The sequence below is a fragment of a genome, unplaced genomic scaffold, assembly GCF_019419815.1.
Source record: "Pyrus x bretschneideri cultivar Hongxiangsu unplaced genomic scaffold, Pyrus_bretschneideri_v1 Contig16, whole genome shotgun sequence".
Taxonomy (NCBI): Eukaryota; Viridiplantae; Streptophyta; class Magnoliopsida; order Rosales; family Rosaceae; genus Pyrus; species Pyrus x bretschneideri.
Window position 1 is genome coordinate 3,660,967 of NW_025999457.1, and position 18,899 is coordinate 3,679,865.

An 18,899-nucleotide genomic window follows, 5' to 3' on the forward strand; every position below is an offset into this window, starting at 1 on the left:
CTAAAGAAACGAGGGGAGAAGTAGAATCATACCTCCAGAACGACCGTTGGAGAAGAGGGTCCCTCGACAGGTGCTGCCGACTTCCCCGCGGCAGGCGCCACGACCGGCTCCGAGGCTGGAGCTGGTGCGCCGATGGGGGCGGCCGTGGCCTCAGGAGAAGAGACGGCTGGTGGAGTCGGGGCATCCGGCAAAGGAGGAGAGCCGGCAGGAGCAGCCGTCCCTGTAGTATCACTAGGGACGACATGAATTTCCCGGTCGCCCTTCTTCGCCAATTTCTTGACGCGTTTAGAAGGGCGAGGGGCATCAACCTCCGGCTCGGCCGCTCGGTGGGGGCGTTTGGCCGGAACTGCCCGCTCGGTGGATATGGGCTTCTGCACCTTCTTCGCCTTCGCCACCGCGGCGACCACCTCTACCTTCCTCGGCACACGACTCCCTGAAGGGCAAGGTGATTAGTAACAAGGATCAAGTTATAAAAAGAAAAAGAAAGGCGGAAAGACTACCTTGGGCCGGCTCCTTAGGTTGAGCCGAGGACGTCGACCGAGGACGGTCGCCGAAGATCTTCTCCACCAGATCTTCGGCCGGGGCGCCGAAGAAGTCGCTAGTGTACTCCTCCCACCAGTCCCCGAAGGTGTCGGTTCCCAAAGATTCAGGAACCGCCGGCCGAATCCGGAACTTCCTGCACTTCTCTTGGAACTCCTGGTCGGACGTCTTGCACTCCCTCTCAGAGGAGCCGGTAAGACGTCCCCGACTCAGGAGTGACCGAGAAGCGAGCAGGGGGACTGGGCTGCCCTGGAGATAGCCGAGCTGCCGGGCGACAAAATTGGGGTGGTAGACCTCCCAGCCCGCTCGGCGGGCATCGCAACCCAGTGGAAGGTCACGAGCCACAACGAACGACCCCCATCGCTGACGAATGTCCGCATCCTCGGACGCGGCCCACGTTGCCGGAGGAAGCCTGAGCAAGGAAGGGTACTCCTGGCGCCGGCACACCAGGAACTCGTCATCCGAGAGGACGTCGAGGCTGAGGAAGTGTTTGAAGACCTCGTCGGCTCGGTGAGGAGGCGCCGGTCGAGAGGCCAGTTGAAGGCCAAGGGCGGCCGTTCGGTCGAAGGCAGGAACCTCCGGTCGAAGGGTGGAAAAGTAGACCTGCAACCAGAGTTGGAACACCCAGAGGGGTTCGTTCTAGTGCGGGTCAATCTTGCCAATGGTCGCCTCAGCCAGACAACGGTAGAGGTTGGCGAGTATGGCTGGACTGAGCGCCAGCAAGCGACCATTGGCCAGTGCCTGGGCCACCGGCATGTTCTCCACCAGGCACTTGTTCGACCTGGTACAACAGATGAATTTGTTGTACCAGTAGAAGAGGAAGGCCTCGTACTCTCCCTTCCTCAGGCCCTCCTCGCCTCGACCGGCGAAATGCAGGATGAGGGTGTTGTAGTTGAAGAAGTTCTTGTGGAGTTTTTGAACTTCTTCCCTTGAGGGCTCCCGATCGCCCCGGCTCAGTGTTTCGACGGCCCTTTCGTCGAATAGCGCCTTCAGGTCGAGAGGAGAATGGTATCCAGAAAGGGCGGCGTCAATGGGAAGGCCGGTCGGGGAAGTCCCAAGGATGGCCGAGACATCGAGGATTGTGGGGCCGAGGGGGCCGAAAGGCAAGACCATGGTGTTGGTGGCCGAACACCATAGACTCAGGGTCGCCAGGAGCAGCTCCTTATCCATGGCAATCTCCATGGTTGACAGCATAATGGCATCATAGATGCCAAGAGCCTTCCACTCATTGGAGAAGAATGCGCTCATCCGGTCGACCCAGGCAGCCCAAGCCGTGGTGGTCGAGGGCCAGGCTCCCTGAGGCCGCGCCAGAGTCCACTTTGACCAGTCGAACCCCTGCAGCAGGGGTGTTAAACACTGCTCCTTGAGCAGGTCAGTAACGGACGACGGCACTGCGTCTCTGAAGAGGGGACCCAGAATCTGGTGGGTGGTGGCCATGTCCTCTTCAAATCGCAGCGTCTTGACGGTGCTCCGATCAATGAAGTCTTTGCACTTGTTGATCTCCTCGGAAAGTTTCGCGATAAAGGAAGCCATTAGAGTAATCTGGAAGAACTGGAAAGATTGTAGAAAGGAAAACTAGAGGGTTTGGTCTGAACGAGCAAGGATGATTAAAATTTGAGAGTTTGGGATTTCTGAAAGCGTAAGATATGAATAGAGTAAAGTGTGGGTATTTATAGGCTTTTCAGATTGAAGATCAAACGCCTGAATTTCGAAAGGGATTGGAATTCGAAAAGCGTTAGTTCAAATTGGGGGGAAATGTAACCGTGAAAGCCTGCAATCATTTCGGATATTTTGGGAACCTGCGAAAATGGGATCGAGGAGTCGAAAATCCAGGACGCACGATGGCGTGCGGCGACAGGTTCAATGTATTAATAAGGATAAGACGGTTCAATTAGTGCACGGTTTCGAGGCCCATGATTGAAGCTTTTAAGAGCGGCGGAAGATTGACACGTGGCCACGCGTTGGGGGCAACGAGGAAGGTGCAATCATGTCTCATAAATATGCAGGAATAATGGTCATTAATGAAGTAAGGTCCAAAAAAGCAATAAATGTTTTCGCTTCTTCAAGGCCGAGGCTCGACCAAGAGTTAACAGTCGGCGACCTCAGAAGCGAGGGGGCAATGTTTGGGCCCAAAATATTATGATTGGGCCGAGCAGCAAGATGTGCTCGGCCCAAGGTAATGACACATGCTATGGGCCAAATAATGAAACCCGGACCAGCTGGCAGGGTCGGCCAGATCCTATCTTAAGTAGTCCAGATGAATGAGGAAAGGTCGAGGAAATCCTAGTGCGACCAGGATTCTCGACCGGCAAGGGATAAAGCCTCAAAAGGAGGAGAATTCAGAATCCCAGTAGGACTAGGATTGTTCGAGTTAAAGGTGAGATGGGACAAGGACTCCCAATCCAAATCAGAATGGGATTCAAGGAGCGAGGTGCTATAAATACAAGAAATTACGCAATAGAAAAGAGCCTTCAACATCAGTATACAATTGCCCTGCGCAAAACCTCTCAAACACCTTGAGATTTTTCCTTTTCTTTTCCTGCCGACACACCTTCAGTTTGGATAAACAGCACTGTGGAAGCAACCGGTGAGCACCTTCAGTTTGGATAAACAGCACTGCTGCCGCAGAATCAGCCGACCGAGAAACACCTTCAGTTTGGATAAACAGCACTGCGTCGAGGTCGACCGATTATCTATCCAAGTCTCGGCCGAGAAGGGTTTTCGAACCTTTGTTGGTAGAGGTCATCTGACTAAGCCTTTTCGGCGTAGTTGGGTGTTACGAGTTGCATTGCTCGGCGTATTGGACGCCGAGTAAGTTTATGATTGGATACTCGCAAGTAAGTTTCAGGGTTCGGCATTCCGACGGCCGAACTACGTTTACCATCAAGACATACATCACATTCGAGTACCTGTGCCCATATAGTTTGGTCTCGATTCGGCGTGCTTATACTCTTACGAATATAATCACAGTGACCGAATCAAGGTCCGACGATTTGTGAACTCCGTAGAATTAGTAGCCTTGTCTTCACGCTATAGAACCCAAAGGCTGAGAGCGTTCCTTCCTCGGTCGCAATCGCAAGATACAGAAGTCAAGAGCGCACCCAACGCGACATCACATTTTACTCCTCGGCCGAGCTCGGCCGACGAGTTGGCACGCCCCGCATTCAACCGAAGGACGTAGTTAGCTCATTAGTTATTCGGCCTGCGCGCCACGTAGGTTTTGTAATTTTTGTAGTCAACAGATTGATAACGATTTTCACCACAAGATTACAATTAATAGTTTTTTCACCACATGGGTCTATTTAAAAGTAAGGTATCAATCACCACAAGGATCATGAAAAAAATTTGGCCAAAAAAAAAAAAACTATTAATAAAAAATGTCTAAAGTTAATTCATGGAAAAAAAATGAGTTTAAATCAAATTGCTAGGTGTAACACCACAAAACTTTTTTTTTTTTTAACTAATAGCACTAAACTTAGAAAAGCAAAAAAATTAATACAACTTGGCTAAAATTTCAGTAAAATATTAACGTAGGATGGAGCGTAAGAGATTAACAAATCCTGGTTACGTCTCTATGATTGCGATGGTGGAGTAAAGTCGATGTATTTATTCTTATCCAATCTTCATTTCTTTATTTATATATTATTTTGTTAGTTGCATTAATTTTGTCAATTAATTTTCATTTTCATTTTCATTTAGGATAGTGCTTTCACACTTCATTTTTTTATCTCTCACATGTTTTTATTAACTTTTTTTCTGTTGATCTTTTTCAATTCATTATTTCTGACAGTCGAAAGTTAATAGAGCTTATGAAAAGTAAAAATGGATGGTGGATAACAGCTTGTTGAGGGTGGCTACACAAAATTTGGAGTGATGTTGAAGACTGTCAGGGCTTGTCAATTGCGGTATTTTATCAGGCATTTGATGTGTATAATAAAGTCGCATACAAGAAGAGAGAAAATGAAGACATTTGTTATAGAAATAAATAAAAAAGAAGTAGAAGGAGGAGAACGTTATAATTTAATTTGTTGTGATTGTTTAACAAGTCAAATACAATACATATACAAATCTCTTATTTGTATAATCTTTGCAAACACTAGGAGTACAAGAAGACATGATGAACCAAAAGTCGACCCTAGCATGCATCTAATTCTCAATAATATAGTGTAACTTGTTATTTACATCGATTATACTTTTTCCCTTCAACCATACAGTCTCTTGACTTAAACAAACAAGCAACGAGTTCCATGTCAGGTAATTTGGAATGCTGCCCTTTTCTACCAACTGCAAAACGAGTCTCAAATCTTTCTGAAAATCCCCCATCCGGCAAAGAACAGCTACCAACGGACTATAACTTCCGCTATCGGGTGAGCAACCTCGCTCGGCCATGTCCTCCACAAGTTTCAGTGCACCGCCAACTTTCCCTTTCTCAGAAAACGCATTGATCACAGGATTATACGTTGATGCAAGAGGAAAGTAACCATGACCAATCATCTCATTCATTAGGTCAAAAGCTTTGCGAACAGTGCCTTCTTGGCAAAATCTATGGATTAGACAGTGAAAGAATATAGCACTTGGAACTCCGTTTTCTGTAATCATCTGATCATAAATCTTCTTCGCATTCAATGTGGCGCCCTCCTCACAGAAACTAAAATTTTCAAGCTTCTATCGACAGCTCTGGGAAATAGTTTCCCCATACTGGTTAAGAACTCAAGTGCTTCGCCTAAACGATTTTCCTTATACAGCCCATATAACACACTATTTTAAGGAGAAATTTGGCCCCCAGAACCGTGTTTTCTCTCATTCATTAGTTCCAAAATTTCCAACCCTTTTTTCGTCCTTCCTCTTGCACACAAACCTCTAATTAACGTATCGTACATAACAAAATTCCAGCAGATGCCATCTGTTTCCATATCCTTAAACAGATCCAGAGCCATATCCAACATCCCAGACTCGCAAAAACAAGAGATCAAGACATTGTAAGTATCAACATTTGGAAGGCGTCCCTTTTTCTCCATTTCCTCCACAATGCGAAGAATGAATTTCGCTTCGCCTACTCTACAGAAACCCTTAACCAAGGTGTTATAAGCTACCACATCCACCAGTCCTCACTTGCTCTCCACTCTATCAATAAGCTTGAGAGCCTCCATTACACGGCCATTGCTGCAAAGAATTTCCAACACCTTAGTTACAGTGACAACATCAGGCACAAACCCTAAATCAAAGCACTTCTCTAGGAGAACAAGAGCTTGCACTAAATTCTCTTCTCCACAATACCCAGTTATCAAAATATTAAAGTCACATCATTCGGCGCTTCCATCTCATTCATCAAGCTTCTCGCTCTCCCAACTTTCTTGTTCTTGCAAAGCGCATGAAGCAACGTGTTATAGACCACAGTATTTGGAGTGATTCCCCGAGTCTTCATTGCTTGCAAAAGCTTAAAACCATCACCAATTCGATTTGTCAAGCAAAGTCCTTTCATCAAGATACCAAAAGTATAACCATCGCCTTCAATGCCACTTTCCATCATCTTCATCCTATAAAACTCCCTAGCTATATCTATATCTTCCTTCACAAGAACATCAAGTATTGTATTGAATACCTTCAAAGAAGGTTTCTGGTCATACTTGTAAACCAAGTCAAGCACATTGATCACTTGTTTTACCATGTGGGCACCGCCAAGACCTCGAATGATGGTGACAAAGATGTCTTCATCTGGGGGTTGTCCAATTGATGTGGGCATTTCATTGAGCAGTTGGTGAATGGTGTCAAAGCGGTGGAAGGTGCGCAGCTTGTGGATGAGAGTTCTGTATGTGGAGGGAGAGTGTCTGAACTTGGGGAGTTTGGAGGCCCATTTGAAGGTTTCGAGGGCTTACCCTTGATCTATTTCTGCCAATCAAACACTAAACAACATAAGATGATACATGAGATTACCAAAACTCCATTGTGGGAAATTAGAATGCTAACATAAATATGGAGGCCAAGAAAGATGCTAATGATATTTGGAGGTCATTTTTTAATTCCTGATATTTAAAAGCCATTTGAAATGGCAAATCTAGACAAATACAATTGTAAAGAATGCTAACATAAGTTTTCGTCCCAAATTGTCAAGAATACAAAAACTCTGAAAGGACTTAAAATCATAATTGCATTATTAAATACGCATTCCAGTTATGAAATTGAAACCATAAGCACCGAAACCAAACTGCATTCTAAACTCAGACTAAAACAAATAACAACCAAAAATAAGCTTTTGCCCCCAATGAATCATTTGTTCACCAATCACCATTGAAACTCCCTAGTCTAAAGCACATATTGTCACGCCACGGACCCTCAGTCATGGCAAAGGGTAGCATTTATTCTATTCTATGGCTGCATCTAACTTTTGGGTTAGACTGCCTACGTATGTTGTGAGGGGACCAAGCTGATCGTAATTCACATTCTAACAAAATCTAGCAAGGTCCCTAAGTCCGTTTTATAAGTTGTAAGATGCTGGCTGTCTTTGACCAACTAACAAGGTCCCTAACCAATTACCACAATTTTTCATAACTGTCAACTTACAACTGCATTCTTAACCAAGCCATTTTGCTACTGCATGTAAGTTCGTACAGCGGTTAAATTGAATTTCACATTATCCATGGAATTCAAAGAAACCACTATTATTGTAACTGAAAAATAAAAGAAATTACTATTATATCCAAAATAAGGCAGAGATTCATATTTCAAAATATGATACAGGAAATATATACATGAGCAGAATCCGCATAGTACCTTAGGGTCTCCAACATCCTCCTAAAAGCACCAACTCAGCAACACTTCCCAGGTCTTGAACATCATTTGAGGAATCATTTGAAGACACTTGATTAGTGAATAACATACAAGGCGTGCACATATAAGCCAAGTTTAAAACACTTTTAACGGAGTATGGGGGGTAAGTCATCAATAGTCCGGATTACCGGGTAGTCTGGCTTTATATCTGTTAGATTGTCAAGTAAGCAAAAATATTATTTCCTCAATTCAATCATGACCGTTCATTTCCCACTCCACTGAGTAGTCCGGACTATTGAAGAAAAACGGCAGTATCTGATCACAAGGAGCTATAAAACAAAACAAAACTGTGGGCATTGAGTTTTTCTTTTACCAAATAATGTTAATTTTGGTTTTCTTGTCTAGTTGAAACCAAACACTGAACAGAAAAACCCTTTTCCTCTCCCTTCAGCTTAAACATCTAACACGTAAAGCTCCTAATTAACTAATTTTTGTTTTTCTTTGATGACTTTCCTCAAACGCTTGGTATGCGGCATAACGCCAAGGAAACTTTCTACCCTTGGATTTCGTCTCCAGGACTAAAAACTAAATCATTATAATTTACAACCAATCGTGCATGCAAATTGCAAAGAAAAGGGGCTCGAATAAAGAAAACATGGAGATTTCCATATATGGAAGTACATCGTCTTACCTTGAGTTTCTGATATTGGAGCTCCCTTCGATTTAGAAAGGAGAAGGTGGCTGGGGTGAAGGCGAGGGACATGGAGCAAACTGGGCAGGGAGAAGCGGCGAGAGGAAGAAAAAGAAAGAAAAAAAATAAAATTAAAAACCCTGGATCAACACGACATCGTTTTGGTCTTGCCACTTAAATGAAAAAGAAAGCTAATGAAAATAGTTTGAAAATTTGAGGTTTAATGGTAAGGACAAAATAAAGGGTAAAGTGAATAGTATCAGGATTGACTTTTTAGTGTAAAAATATGATTTTTCGTTAAAGTGAATAGTATTAGTATTGACTTTTTAGTGTAAAAATATGATTTTTCGTTAAAGTGAACAGTAAATAAAATGGAGCGTCTTGCTTGTCTTTGGGTCCGGCCATTCTCCTTCTATCTCTATTTGCAACCAGCAATTCCTGGTGAAACCCCCTACAAACTTGACCGAGTCACATTTGATTCACGACTTATAAATCTCCGAGCTATACTCCTGAAATCTAGATCCAATGAAAGAGAAGGGGGTGTGGGATGGGAGGCTAGTGGGAGAGATTAGAGGGGTGTCGACGCATGAGCTCCTATCATTAGAGCATCTCCAAATGTACACATCAACTATAATAGTAAAATAAGACTACACTAATATTCTCCAACCGAAGTGCCAAATCCTATCTGGCAATGACATGGATTGGCAACAAAAAAGGTTGCGATCAAATTTGACAACAGCTTCAAATGTTTTTTTTATTATTAATTATTAAATGTGTTTTATTAAATTTTAATTAGTAGGAAGGTGAACAGATTACACCAAAGGCCTCAACGAAAATGCGATCAAATGGATCAAACAAGTACCCAAATCCCCAGTGTTAAAAAATTTTCAAAAACCCATTTCACATCTATGAGCATTCAATTTCTAGTTTTCATTTTTCAATTGAATACCTGCAGGGATAAAAAATTGAAGCGCTAGAACAACAGTAACAATCCCCACAAACGATCTGATCGCCTCTTGTCGAGAAACTCACTTCCGACGCATACCCAATATCGCCACTGCAATTGGGCACCAATAGCGGCAGCGGTCCCACTCTACCTCTGCTAAAGTTCCACACTAGCCTGCTTGAGCCTCACAGCTTGGTTTAATTAGTTTAATAATTTTTTTTTATAAAATAATAATTTAATTTGACATATCGGTTGGAGAACAAAATTTTAAAAGATGTCAAAGTGCCATATAAGCTGTCAAAATTTAAATTTTATGTTCAAAATTTGACATCTCCTTTAGAGATGGTCTTAGGGTTCTTATTTTTTATATTTTTTAAAATTAAGAAAATAAATTAATGTATGTCTAAGTCATGCTCACGTGTCTCATTTAGTATTATAATTTAGTGGTATTAACTAGTATTACAGTCTAATGTTATCTCTCTTCACTTGTAAGTGAGAGGTCTTAGGTTCGATTCTAACAAAATGCGAGTTTGAACCCATTATTGCTAGCGCATCCCATTATGAGGCTAAGCCCACCCCCTCCTCTTAGTGTAGATAATATCATTTGTTCAAAAAAAAAAAAATCACGCTTATGTGGATTCATGTCAGCAAAAATGTAAATGTAAAGTCTATATTGTGCACATCATGAGTTAAATTTATTCAAATTCCTCTTCCACAAATAAACATGCCCTAAAATAATTTCGGTGTTTAATTCCTGGAGGTAAACATGCCATTAATAACACAGTTACTTATTTTTTTGGTGAGACATGAGACACGGCATGCTAAGTGAAACATTTCAGACATGGGACATGGCATGCTGAGTAAATAAAAGGCAAAAACATTCGAAACCGCAGTTTCTTGCTTCTTCTGTTTTTCATCCACCAAATCTATCGACTTCGCTCCCCGCTCTCTCTCTCGACCTTCTCTGCGAATCCCGTCTCGAGGAGAGGAGTTCCAAAGAAAACCGAAGAACAGAAAGAATGGTAAGGAGGAAGAAGATGAAGCAGCGCTTCACCTTCTTCTCCTCCTCTTGAGATTCATGGCCGCTTCTCAGCACCGCTGCGTTTTTGGTACTCTTTCCTTTTTCTCTTTCATTCATTCTCTGTTTGCTTCCCCAGAAAATTCGTCGAAAAATTATGTAAATCTTGCGGCGTCGATTTTGATTCGAAATCGATTGCAATGAGTTCAATCGAGTACGAATGCCAATTCTTAAATCTTTTAAGGGTTTTACGGAAATTGGGTTGAAATTTTATGGGTAATTTTTGAATTTCATTTTTGGTGGTGCAGTGGGGAATATACCTTATGATGCCACTGAGGAACAGCTTGTAGAAATCTGCCAGGAGGTTGGTCCTGTTGTATCTTTCAGGTCAGTCAGTTGACTCACTTCCCAATCACGCAAATTTACAATTCTACGTAAACCCTAAAATTGAACTCTAATTCTGCTGTATATGTTACTTAGAGACTGATACATCGTTGCTCCGAAGGAGAAAAAAAAACAATATAATTTAATCACAAATTTACAATTTTACGGAAACCCTCTTCTTCCTGTCCTTTTGAATTCTAATTCTGCTTTTATGTTTACTTAGAGACCGATTTAAAATTGTTTCCGAAGAAAATATACAATCTTTACTTGCAAAATTTAGAGGCAGTTGAATTTTAAAGGATGTTAAATGAGTTGTTTTTCTTATGCTAGTGAAGCTATATGTTCTAGGATGTTTGTACGTTAAAAGTGTCTTCAGTTTGTGAAGTGAGTTTAGAAGCGAAGTCCTATTAGCTATTTTCGTTTAGCTGATGCTACAATATTCTGTAGGTTAGGAAGTAGGTGTACTGTCTGGTAAATATCCAAAATTCTGGGTTTCCGGAAGTAGCCGAATATTTTTAATTTATTTTTCTATACTTCCTTTTTTGTTTCAGACTAGTTATTGATAGAGAGACTGGAAAACCAAAGGGTTACGGGTTTTGTGAGTACAAGGATGAAGAGACTGCTCTAAGTGCTCGTCGTAATCTTCAGGGTTATGAGATCAATGGCCGGCAATTACGAGTGGATTTTGCTGAAAATGACAAAGGCACTGATAGAAGTCGAGATCAGGTGACTAGGAGACTTATAGCTGCAATGTTATCCCTATTTTCTTGCTTTTCAATTTTTTTTTTTAAATGTAATTTGCACCACTGTAGTTTATTTGCTTTTACTGTCACCTCTCTTGTATTAGAAGTTGCTTGACCAAGCTTGAAGGATATTTTGTGGATGCTAAATTCTTGGATGATGAGTCTGACCTGGATTGTCTAATATTGACCATTGATTTGGAATTAAATGTATCTAAAAGGGCTGGACTACACTTATATTTTGCTGTTTTCTTTGGTTTTTCAGACATTTCAGTTGGTTAATCTGTTACAAAATTGTTTGCATATCCCCCTGTTTTTAAATGTTTTGCATGCTGTTTCCTAGGAAATGCAGTCAATATACCAAACGAGTGAGATAAATCATCTTGATATGTAAATGCTAGTGACAGTTGAATAGGGGGTTATGCCAGGATTGAGTATGTGTTAGTGCATATAAATGTTGGTTTTATTGTAAGCTTAAAGGGTTTTTTTTTTTTTTTTTTTCTCCATTTGCAGGGTCGTGGTGGACCAGGATTGACTGCTAATGTTGGTTAGTTTTCTTCTTTTTTTTTACTTTTCTTGTTTTTCTGCGCTATTATTTGACATAAGAGCAATCTGAAATTGTGCTATCTTTTTTCTTTTGGGTACATCATAGATCCTCAAAAGCAAGGAGGGGGGCTATCTGTTCATGCAGAATCTCTTCAACATCAGCCAATTGGTCTCCATATAGCTATTACTGCAGCTACTGCCATGGCAGGAGCTCTAGGTGGTGCTCAGTCTGGTTTGCAGAATCAATTGGCATCACCAAATGATCCCTTGACACTTCATCTGGCCAAAATGTCTAGGGGTCAGTTGAATCAAGTTATGTCGGAGCTCAAGGTGAGCAATTGAAGAAGCTTATTTCTTTGTTTTGGATCCGTCTTGGTGTGTTTCTCATATTTTTTTATTTTTTATTATAGGTAATTGCTACACAAAACAAAGGGCTAGCTCGTCAACTATTGCTTGCAAGGCCACAGTTGCCAAAAGCCCTCTTCCAGGTAAATTTTGACTCTTTGTAATAGTGTTTATGTGGTACAGATTTCAACCAGTAAATTTCTTTTTTGATACTACCCTTTCGTCATAGCTTTCATGCATATTCATTTGTAAATATGTAACTTCCCGGAAGAGTAGATTTGATTGAGCTGTATATTTCTGGTTTCCTTGTTCAGCGAGGTCCTTCAGACATGCTTTCGACAGAATTTTGTTTTCCCCTCTCTTTTGTCTACTTCCTCTTTGTACCCTTTTTGAAGGGCCAACATATTGATAACCTTTTTCACTTGTGCTTTTGTGCTGTGGCCTGTTTCTTTTTCTAATCGTTATAGTGTTGATATCTTAACTTTATTTTCAGGCACAAATAATGCTTGGAATGGTGAGCCCACAAATGGTTCGTTTCTCCACCTGGAACTGTCATTTCAATATTGTTAAGTACTTGTGTTTGTTGAACTTATTAACGGTAAGACATTGACTTTCCTTCTTCAGTTGCAGATGCCAAATATCAGGCAAGCTTCGGGTCATACCTCACAGCCTCCATTCAACAAGGCCCAGCAGGCTCAGTCACCTGCACTTCAAACCCCCGCTGAGTTGCACCCTCCTGCACCTAATAAGTTGCAGTCTGGGTTGGTGCCCAATGTCCAAGAAGGCCAATTTGCAGCTGTACCTCAAAATCCATTGGGTAGAAGCCAGTTTTCTGCACCCCAACAGCAACCCATGCAGCCTCGAATGCAGCTTCCACAACATGTAAACCACCACATTTTGCAACAGGCCCCATTGCTGGGGCAATCTGGAGTTCCAACATTTCCTCCCATACACCCTCAGTCTTCAAGTGGTTTGTCCTTTCGACCCCAAACTCAGCTTACGAATTCTTCTAGTTCAAACCAGAAAATGCAGCCTCCTCTGATACAGCATCCGGGTCAGGTTGGACGTGCCAACTTTGGGCATAACACTCGGATGGTTAATCCAATTGCTACTGTACAGCATTCTTCTTTACCTCGTCCTCTATCTGAAGCCAGCTTTCAGGTGCCAATTTATAGTACTTGTCATAATTCTTCGAGTTTGATGTCTACCTTTGATAAAAAAAAAAAGGATTAGTTGCATAGGTGGATGGAATGATTAGTTAAGCTGAACAGAAACTTACATAATGCACTATGCTTGTTGTGTTGTATTTGAGTTGACTGTTAATAAAATTTCTGAATGAAGGTTGCTGGTTTGTGTTTACAAAATTCAGATGACTAGGGTGTGAAAAAACCATCTGGCTGCCATCATTTGGTGCTTTTAGTTATCTTTTTAGTTTTTTTTCATTGTTTGTGTTATCTAACTTGCTTTCTTTGTTTGTTTCATTGTCTTTGGGAATCTCACAGGTAATCAACAAGGATGCTGATAGATCTTTTCAAGCGGTTAACGATTCAGTAGAATCAGTTAAGCGCCCTTCAAAGCTAATGAAATTGGATGATGGAAGTAGTAGCACTTTGTCAAGAGTGGGTCTTGATGTGCCTCTTGCCAATGGATCCGTATTGCCCCATGCTTTGCCTGTGAAGCCTGTTCATAAGTCAGAAGAAGTACAGCACTCTGAGAAACAGATTTCTCAGGTAATGTCTTCCCTGGTGATTACTATTCCAGTATATTTTTCATATTTTCACAGCTAGTTTGGTCTTGAAACCGGAAATTTTTGTGTAAAAAGAAAAGTTGTCTTGATGCTCAGTGACAATGTTTTGGTTTTTTGGTATCATGAATTGCTGGCAAATTTTTATTAAGATTATGTTAAGGCCTGTGCCTCCAACTGAAAAGTATTAACGAATTGCCAATGGGTAGAGAGTCCTTAAATCTTGTACATTGAAATGTAAGGCTTACTTTTACTGATGTGAGAATTGATATTCTCAAAACATCCCGTCACATATGAGCTCACATGAATTTATATTTTCACTTATATTGTGTTGTGGAGCACGTTTTACAAAATTAGGCCTGACACCTGATGAATTGCTTGTTCTGATATCATGTTGCTTGTACAGCATTTAATAGAAAAGCCAAGTGCAAACCAAAGGCATAGGATTTTGTAAATTCAAAGGTTAGATAAACAGAAAACAATGCGGGAGTTTATATTCTCAGTGAATTGGGGAAAACTTTTGTGACATTCCACACATTTTTGTAGCTTAAGCATTGCAAAATTTTCTCTGATAAAGGGGATTTTCTATATAACGTTTGGTGACCAATTATTTTCTCTTAACTAGTGGATGGAGGTTTGGAAAAGAAAATCAGTTAGATAATGAACTATTGGTTTAAATCATCTGTAGCGATTAATCAACATCTCAAAGGATTTTACTTGTGGGTTCTTGATGAACTAGTGTATGTAACATAAAGACTTAAAAGGAATTTAGAAGTGATTTACTGATGCAAGAGTCAACTTTTTAGTATTGATACGCCCATCCAAGAACTACATGATTGACAGCTTGTTTTTACCTTTACTTAATGTAATTTACACTCGTGCTCTGGGTCTATTGTTTTGGATTCTTATGTTCATTATCTTTGACCCTCTCTATGTTACATGATCAATGTCTTAGGTGTCATGAATTATGCCCTTTAGAATTCCTAAGCGTATTAATTTGGGCCTTTCAATGATCCATGTACCATTGTGGAATGGAGCAGAATAATGGATAAGTTTCACTCTGACGCCTAGGATCAGTCCATATGATATACCTAGGATATCGATGGATGGAATAGGAAGGTGAGGGGGATATGAAAGGTGGGTTTTGTGAATGTAGTATAGTCTCTTCCTTCACACATTGATAATGCAGGTGCTAAGAATAAGTTCAGGGAATGGGGCTAGCTTGGTGTAACGGGGACCGCAATTAGTTGGGAACGAGAGTATTTGTTGAATTACTATAAAGAGGCGGATGTGAGGATTGGAAGGTCTTCTTGGGAATTTAGCAATTTACTTTTTTGCGCTTTTCTGGAATTGTAGATTTTTATTGACAATATCTAACACATGCATAGAGTTTATGCTTTGGTCGTATGTGAGTGCATGTAGTTTCATTTCCTTGTTTTCGTATTTAAGAATTTTGTCTCAGAAAGATGGTTGCTCCAGAATCTTAATGTAAACTTACAATAGGATGCAGTTAATGTCTCCAGCTACGTATGGTTGATGTTTATTATAAGAAAAAGTTTTGTTTCTTTTCGAAAAACAACTAGGCAAGAGATGCTGATATCATGGTTAATCTTTCAGTCTCAGCTTCCACCTGGAGTAGAGTCTGCTCTACTACAACAAGTTTTGAGCCTAACACCTGAAAAACTGAGCTCATTGTCTCCGGAACAGCAACAAGAAGTAATAAAGCTCCAACAGATGCTTCGGCGAGATCAGATTCAGCCATCGTAGCAGAGTCATAAATGGCGGTTTTGATGCAGGAATTTGTTACATGTGCAGGCACCAACTTGGTTGCCAGAATAACGAAAGGTATGGTATTGATTCAATCCATTTTGATTGTTTGTAACAGTATGTTCACTTAAAGAGTTAGATCAGAGGATCCGCAGTGGAGCACTATCGTATTCATGAAAGCTTAGGCCAGCTTGTGTTTTAGTCTTGTCCGTAAGTTAGTTAGAATAGGAAAATTTTGTCTGGATCACAACGTTTAAATTTACGTTCCCTTGCTAAAATTTGTTCGTTCACTTTTGAAAATCCTTTGCTCCAAACGTTGTGTACTGTGCTCAAGGTATATTCGAAAACTACAAAAGCTTCTTCGATCGCTTCATCTACGAAAGCTTCTCGGATCGCTTAATTATCTGTATCGTCACTTGGTTTCTCCATAGTTGTTTTCTTAGTTACAGTGTTCAAGTATTGAGGCTAGAGGGTGTATGGCTCGATTCCCCGTAAAAGAGGGAAAACAAACATATACAAATTTGCTTTGCAATGTGGCCGTGGTTTATGACAGAGAGACAAATATACTCAAATTTACTGGGAATGAAATTCAAATTTGGTCTTAAGGCGCCGGCCTGACATAACCAACCAAGTGATGTAATTTACATTTTTAAAGACGTCCACAATCATATCGAGTGTGACGAGTTACATCACTAAATAGAGTAGCCATCAAGATTAAACACACAAATTTAAGCATCGGCCCTGGATTTTGTTGCAGCAAACCAAGTAGATAAGTTTGTGTAGAGAGCATCACCAGTCTCATCCTTCTCTCTTTCACATACTTGTCGAGAGCCTCTCCCACTTCAACCATCATTCCATTCCTTCCGCTCGATCTTCTATCGTAATTTTTGGCCAATGTCGGAGCCAAGCTTCTAGCAATGACAATGGCGTCTTCGATGCCTGCGGAGCCTCCCTGCCCGAGGAAAGGCCCCATTACATGCATGGCATCTCCAGCCACCGTCACGCTTCCTTTTCGAAATTTTTCTACCAGTATCTCCCATGGCGGACGATATCTCAAGAGCACGTGAGATACTGATTCTAGGTCACTCTTTCTTATCATGTCTACCATTTCTGAAGGAAATTCTTCGATCAACTGTAATGTCAGTTGTCGAATGAGCTCTGGATCCTTCGAAACCTCCGACGGATCTGTTACAAGTACAATTTCTTTGATGCAGTCACGATTCGAAAAACAAGGGATACAATTTTGTAGAAGAAAAGAAAAAGAATGCACCTTGTCTGCCATGAACTTGGTGAGTGACGAACCAGGAGACCAAGTTATCATGAACTGGAATTCTTCCAATTGTCTTCTTGTCACCCTTAACCATTACAAGCTCGTTTCCAAAATTATGACCACCTGGGTAAACTGTAAAACCTCTAACCCCCGCTAACATGAACGGCTTTGATGGTTTTACACCGACGAAATCTGCGACAACTGATTTTGTTCCATCACAGCCGATCAAAACCTGATTTGATAATTAACAGCATTAATCGATATTCGAAAACTGAGAAAATTGTAACGATACAGAGAAGAAATGAAACGACCGCGATCGAGTGGTAGTGTATATATACCTTGGCTTTGATGGTGCTTCCGTTGTGGAGTTGAAGAGTTGGATGGGAAGTTAAGGAGTCCAACTTTACCGATATTGCTTGGCATCCAAGGCGTATGGTACCAACTGGCAAGCTCTCTGCTAGTGTTGCGATCAGATCACTCCGTTTCAAGCATCGTGCTTCCCAACCTCTATTGACATGACAGTATTTCATTTATTAACCGATTTTCAACTTCATTTATTTCTAACGAAATTAAAGTACTGACATGTACTGCACTAACATATCACTCGGTGAACAAATTTACTAAAAATATTTTATAACTAGCATTATTGAATTAGATAATTATTTAATAAGAGCTGTTATAGACACTTTAACAATGTTGAGCTCGCTTTGGAAGTGTTTCTAAAATGAATAACAACGCTTTTGGTGAAAAATGTTTTTTTTGGAACAAATTCTGAGTAAAAATGCAAAACACTTGGAGTGCTTCTCACAGGAAGCACATAACTAGTCATTCTTGCAAGAAGCACTTCAAATGCTCTTGGAACCCAGCTTTTTTTCTCCAACAACGGTTTTAGTCATTTCAAAAGCACTTCCGAATGAGCTCATGCACTCCTCTTGTATATTTTGTCCCACATATCCTCTTGTATATTTTGTCCCATATATTTTCATATACAAAGGATATAGAATGTCATTTTTCGAGTGCTAATAACATTTTCTAGCATTATGTGAATTAATTTGTGGGTCATATATACTCACTTACCCATACGCCATTTCTCGTTGCTTGCCATCATTAAGGTATATCTCACGGACTCTGTACAACACAAGAGTGTGAGTTATTTTGTATCAGATAGACATGTTTAAAAAAAATGTAAGGATCCGAGCAATGTTCGAATATATAGACATATGTACCCTTGAAGTGGTTGGGCAGTTTGTCTGAGCTTTGAGGCCACACCAAGCTCATCCAAGGCTCGCCAACCATTTGCTCGAATAACGATACCTCCTCCGGTAGCACGCAGGGATTCTGATCTTTCCAACACAACACTTGTGAACCCCTTTCTGCATGATATATACAAAACATATCCACTTTTACTATCATGATTACTATTTAATATGACAGTCAAATATTTTCAGATTTGAGTGATTATTTGTAGATATAATATTTGAGAGAATATCTGAAAGATGTAAGGTTAGATACGATTAAGGTGAACCTCACAAATAATCCTAAAACAGCTTATTAGAGGAATTCCTGAACTGAAGGAGACTGTATGTATGTATTCATGTAATTTATCATGCTGATAGTCAACTACATTTGAAATAAACCATTCACATGAAGAATAAATTTGTAATGAACTAATGATGTAACTGGTAGTGAAAGATGAAACCTATGGAGAGCAAGGGCAGTTGCGAGGCCGCAGATTCCACCACCAACTATGACGATCTCTAACTCTTCATCTGCTATTTCCATTTTTTTCCTCTCCCCTCCTCTCTCTTTCTCTCTCTCTCTCTCTCTCTCCTCTCTCTCTCTCTCTCTCTCTCTCTCTCTCTCTCAGTGTCTTTGGTTGAAATATGCTTTATATATTTTGTCTCCTTTGTTTAACCTTTACTTAGTCAAGTGTCCTGTTGCAAAATTGTCAAATGTCAATCGAGTCCCACTAATATTGCATTGCATTTTCCACACACACACATATTTATATATGTGGTTGATGTGAAATGCCTTTGATTGGTACATAAAACTATATTATTTTGTGGATTTTTGCTATCATATCAAGTAATGTCTTCATTTATAAATAAATAAAAAACAAATAAATGGTTCTATTTCAAAA

At 40.7% G+C, this 18,899-nt stretch overlaps 2 protein-coding genes and 1 pseudogene across 3 annotated transcripts; 1 reads left to right on the plus strand and 2 right to left on the minus strand.

Moving 5' to 3' along the window:
- Positions 1-4,537: 4,537 nt before the first annotated feature.
- On the minus strand, positions 4,538-8,071 carry LOC125475842 (annotated as a pseudogene).
- Positions 8,072-9,856: 1,785 nt separating this feature from the next.
- Positions 9,857-15,789, plus strand: LOC125475750 (cleavage stimulating factor 64-like). 2 transcript variants are annotated; one of them, XM_048580989.1, is made up of 10 exons: positions 9,857-10,054; positions 10,272-10,350; positions 10,899-11,073; positions 11,601-11,634; positions 11,740-11,963; positions 12,044-12,121; positions 12,472-12,507; positions 12,603-13,139; positions 13,481-13,708; positions 15,340-15,789. In XM_048580989.1, exons 1-10 carry the CDS (start codon positions 10,024-10,026, stop codon positions 15,487-15,489), a joined length of 1,572 nt encoding a protein of 523 aa, XP_048436946.1. In that variant the 5' UTR covers positions 9,857-10,023; the 3' UTR covers positions 15,490-15,789. The 2 variants fall into 2 exon arrangements, with proteins under 2 accessions (XP_048436946.1, XP_048436947.1); XM_048580990.1 differs by having other exon boundaries at positions 12,609-13,139.
- Positions 15,790-16,053: 264 nt separating this feature from the next.
- LOC125475751 (monooxygenase 1-like) lies at positions 16,054-18,619 on the minus strand. The gene is made up of 6 exons (XM_048580991.1): positions 18,459-18,619; positions 17,986-18,132; positions 17,837-17,887; positions 17,098-17,266; positions 16,760-16,991; positions 16,054-16,674 (listed from the first exon to the last, which is right to left on the minus strand). The coding sequence occupies exons 1-6, from the start codon at positions 18,539-18,541 to the stop codon at positions 16,139-16,141; spliced, it is 1,218 nt and encodes a 405-aa protein (XP_048436948.1). The 5' UTR covers positions 18,542-18,619; the 3' UTR covers positions 16,054-16,138.
- Between the last annotated feature and the right edge of the window lie 280 nt (positions 18,620-18,899).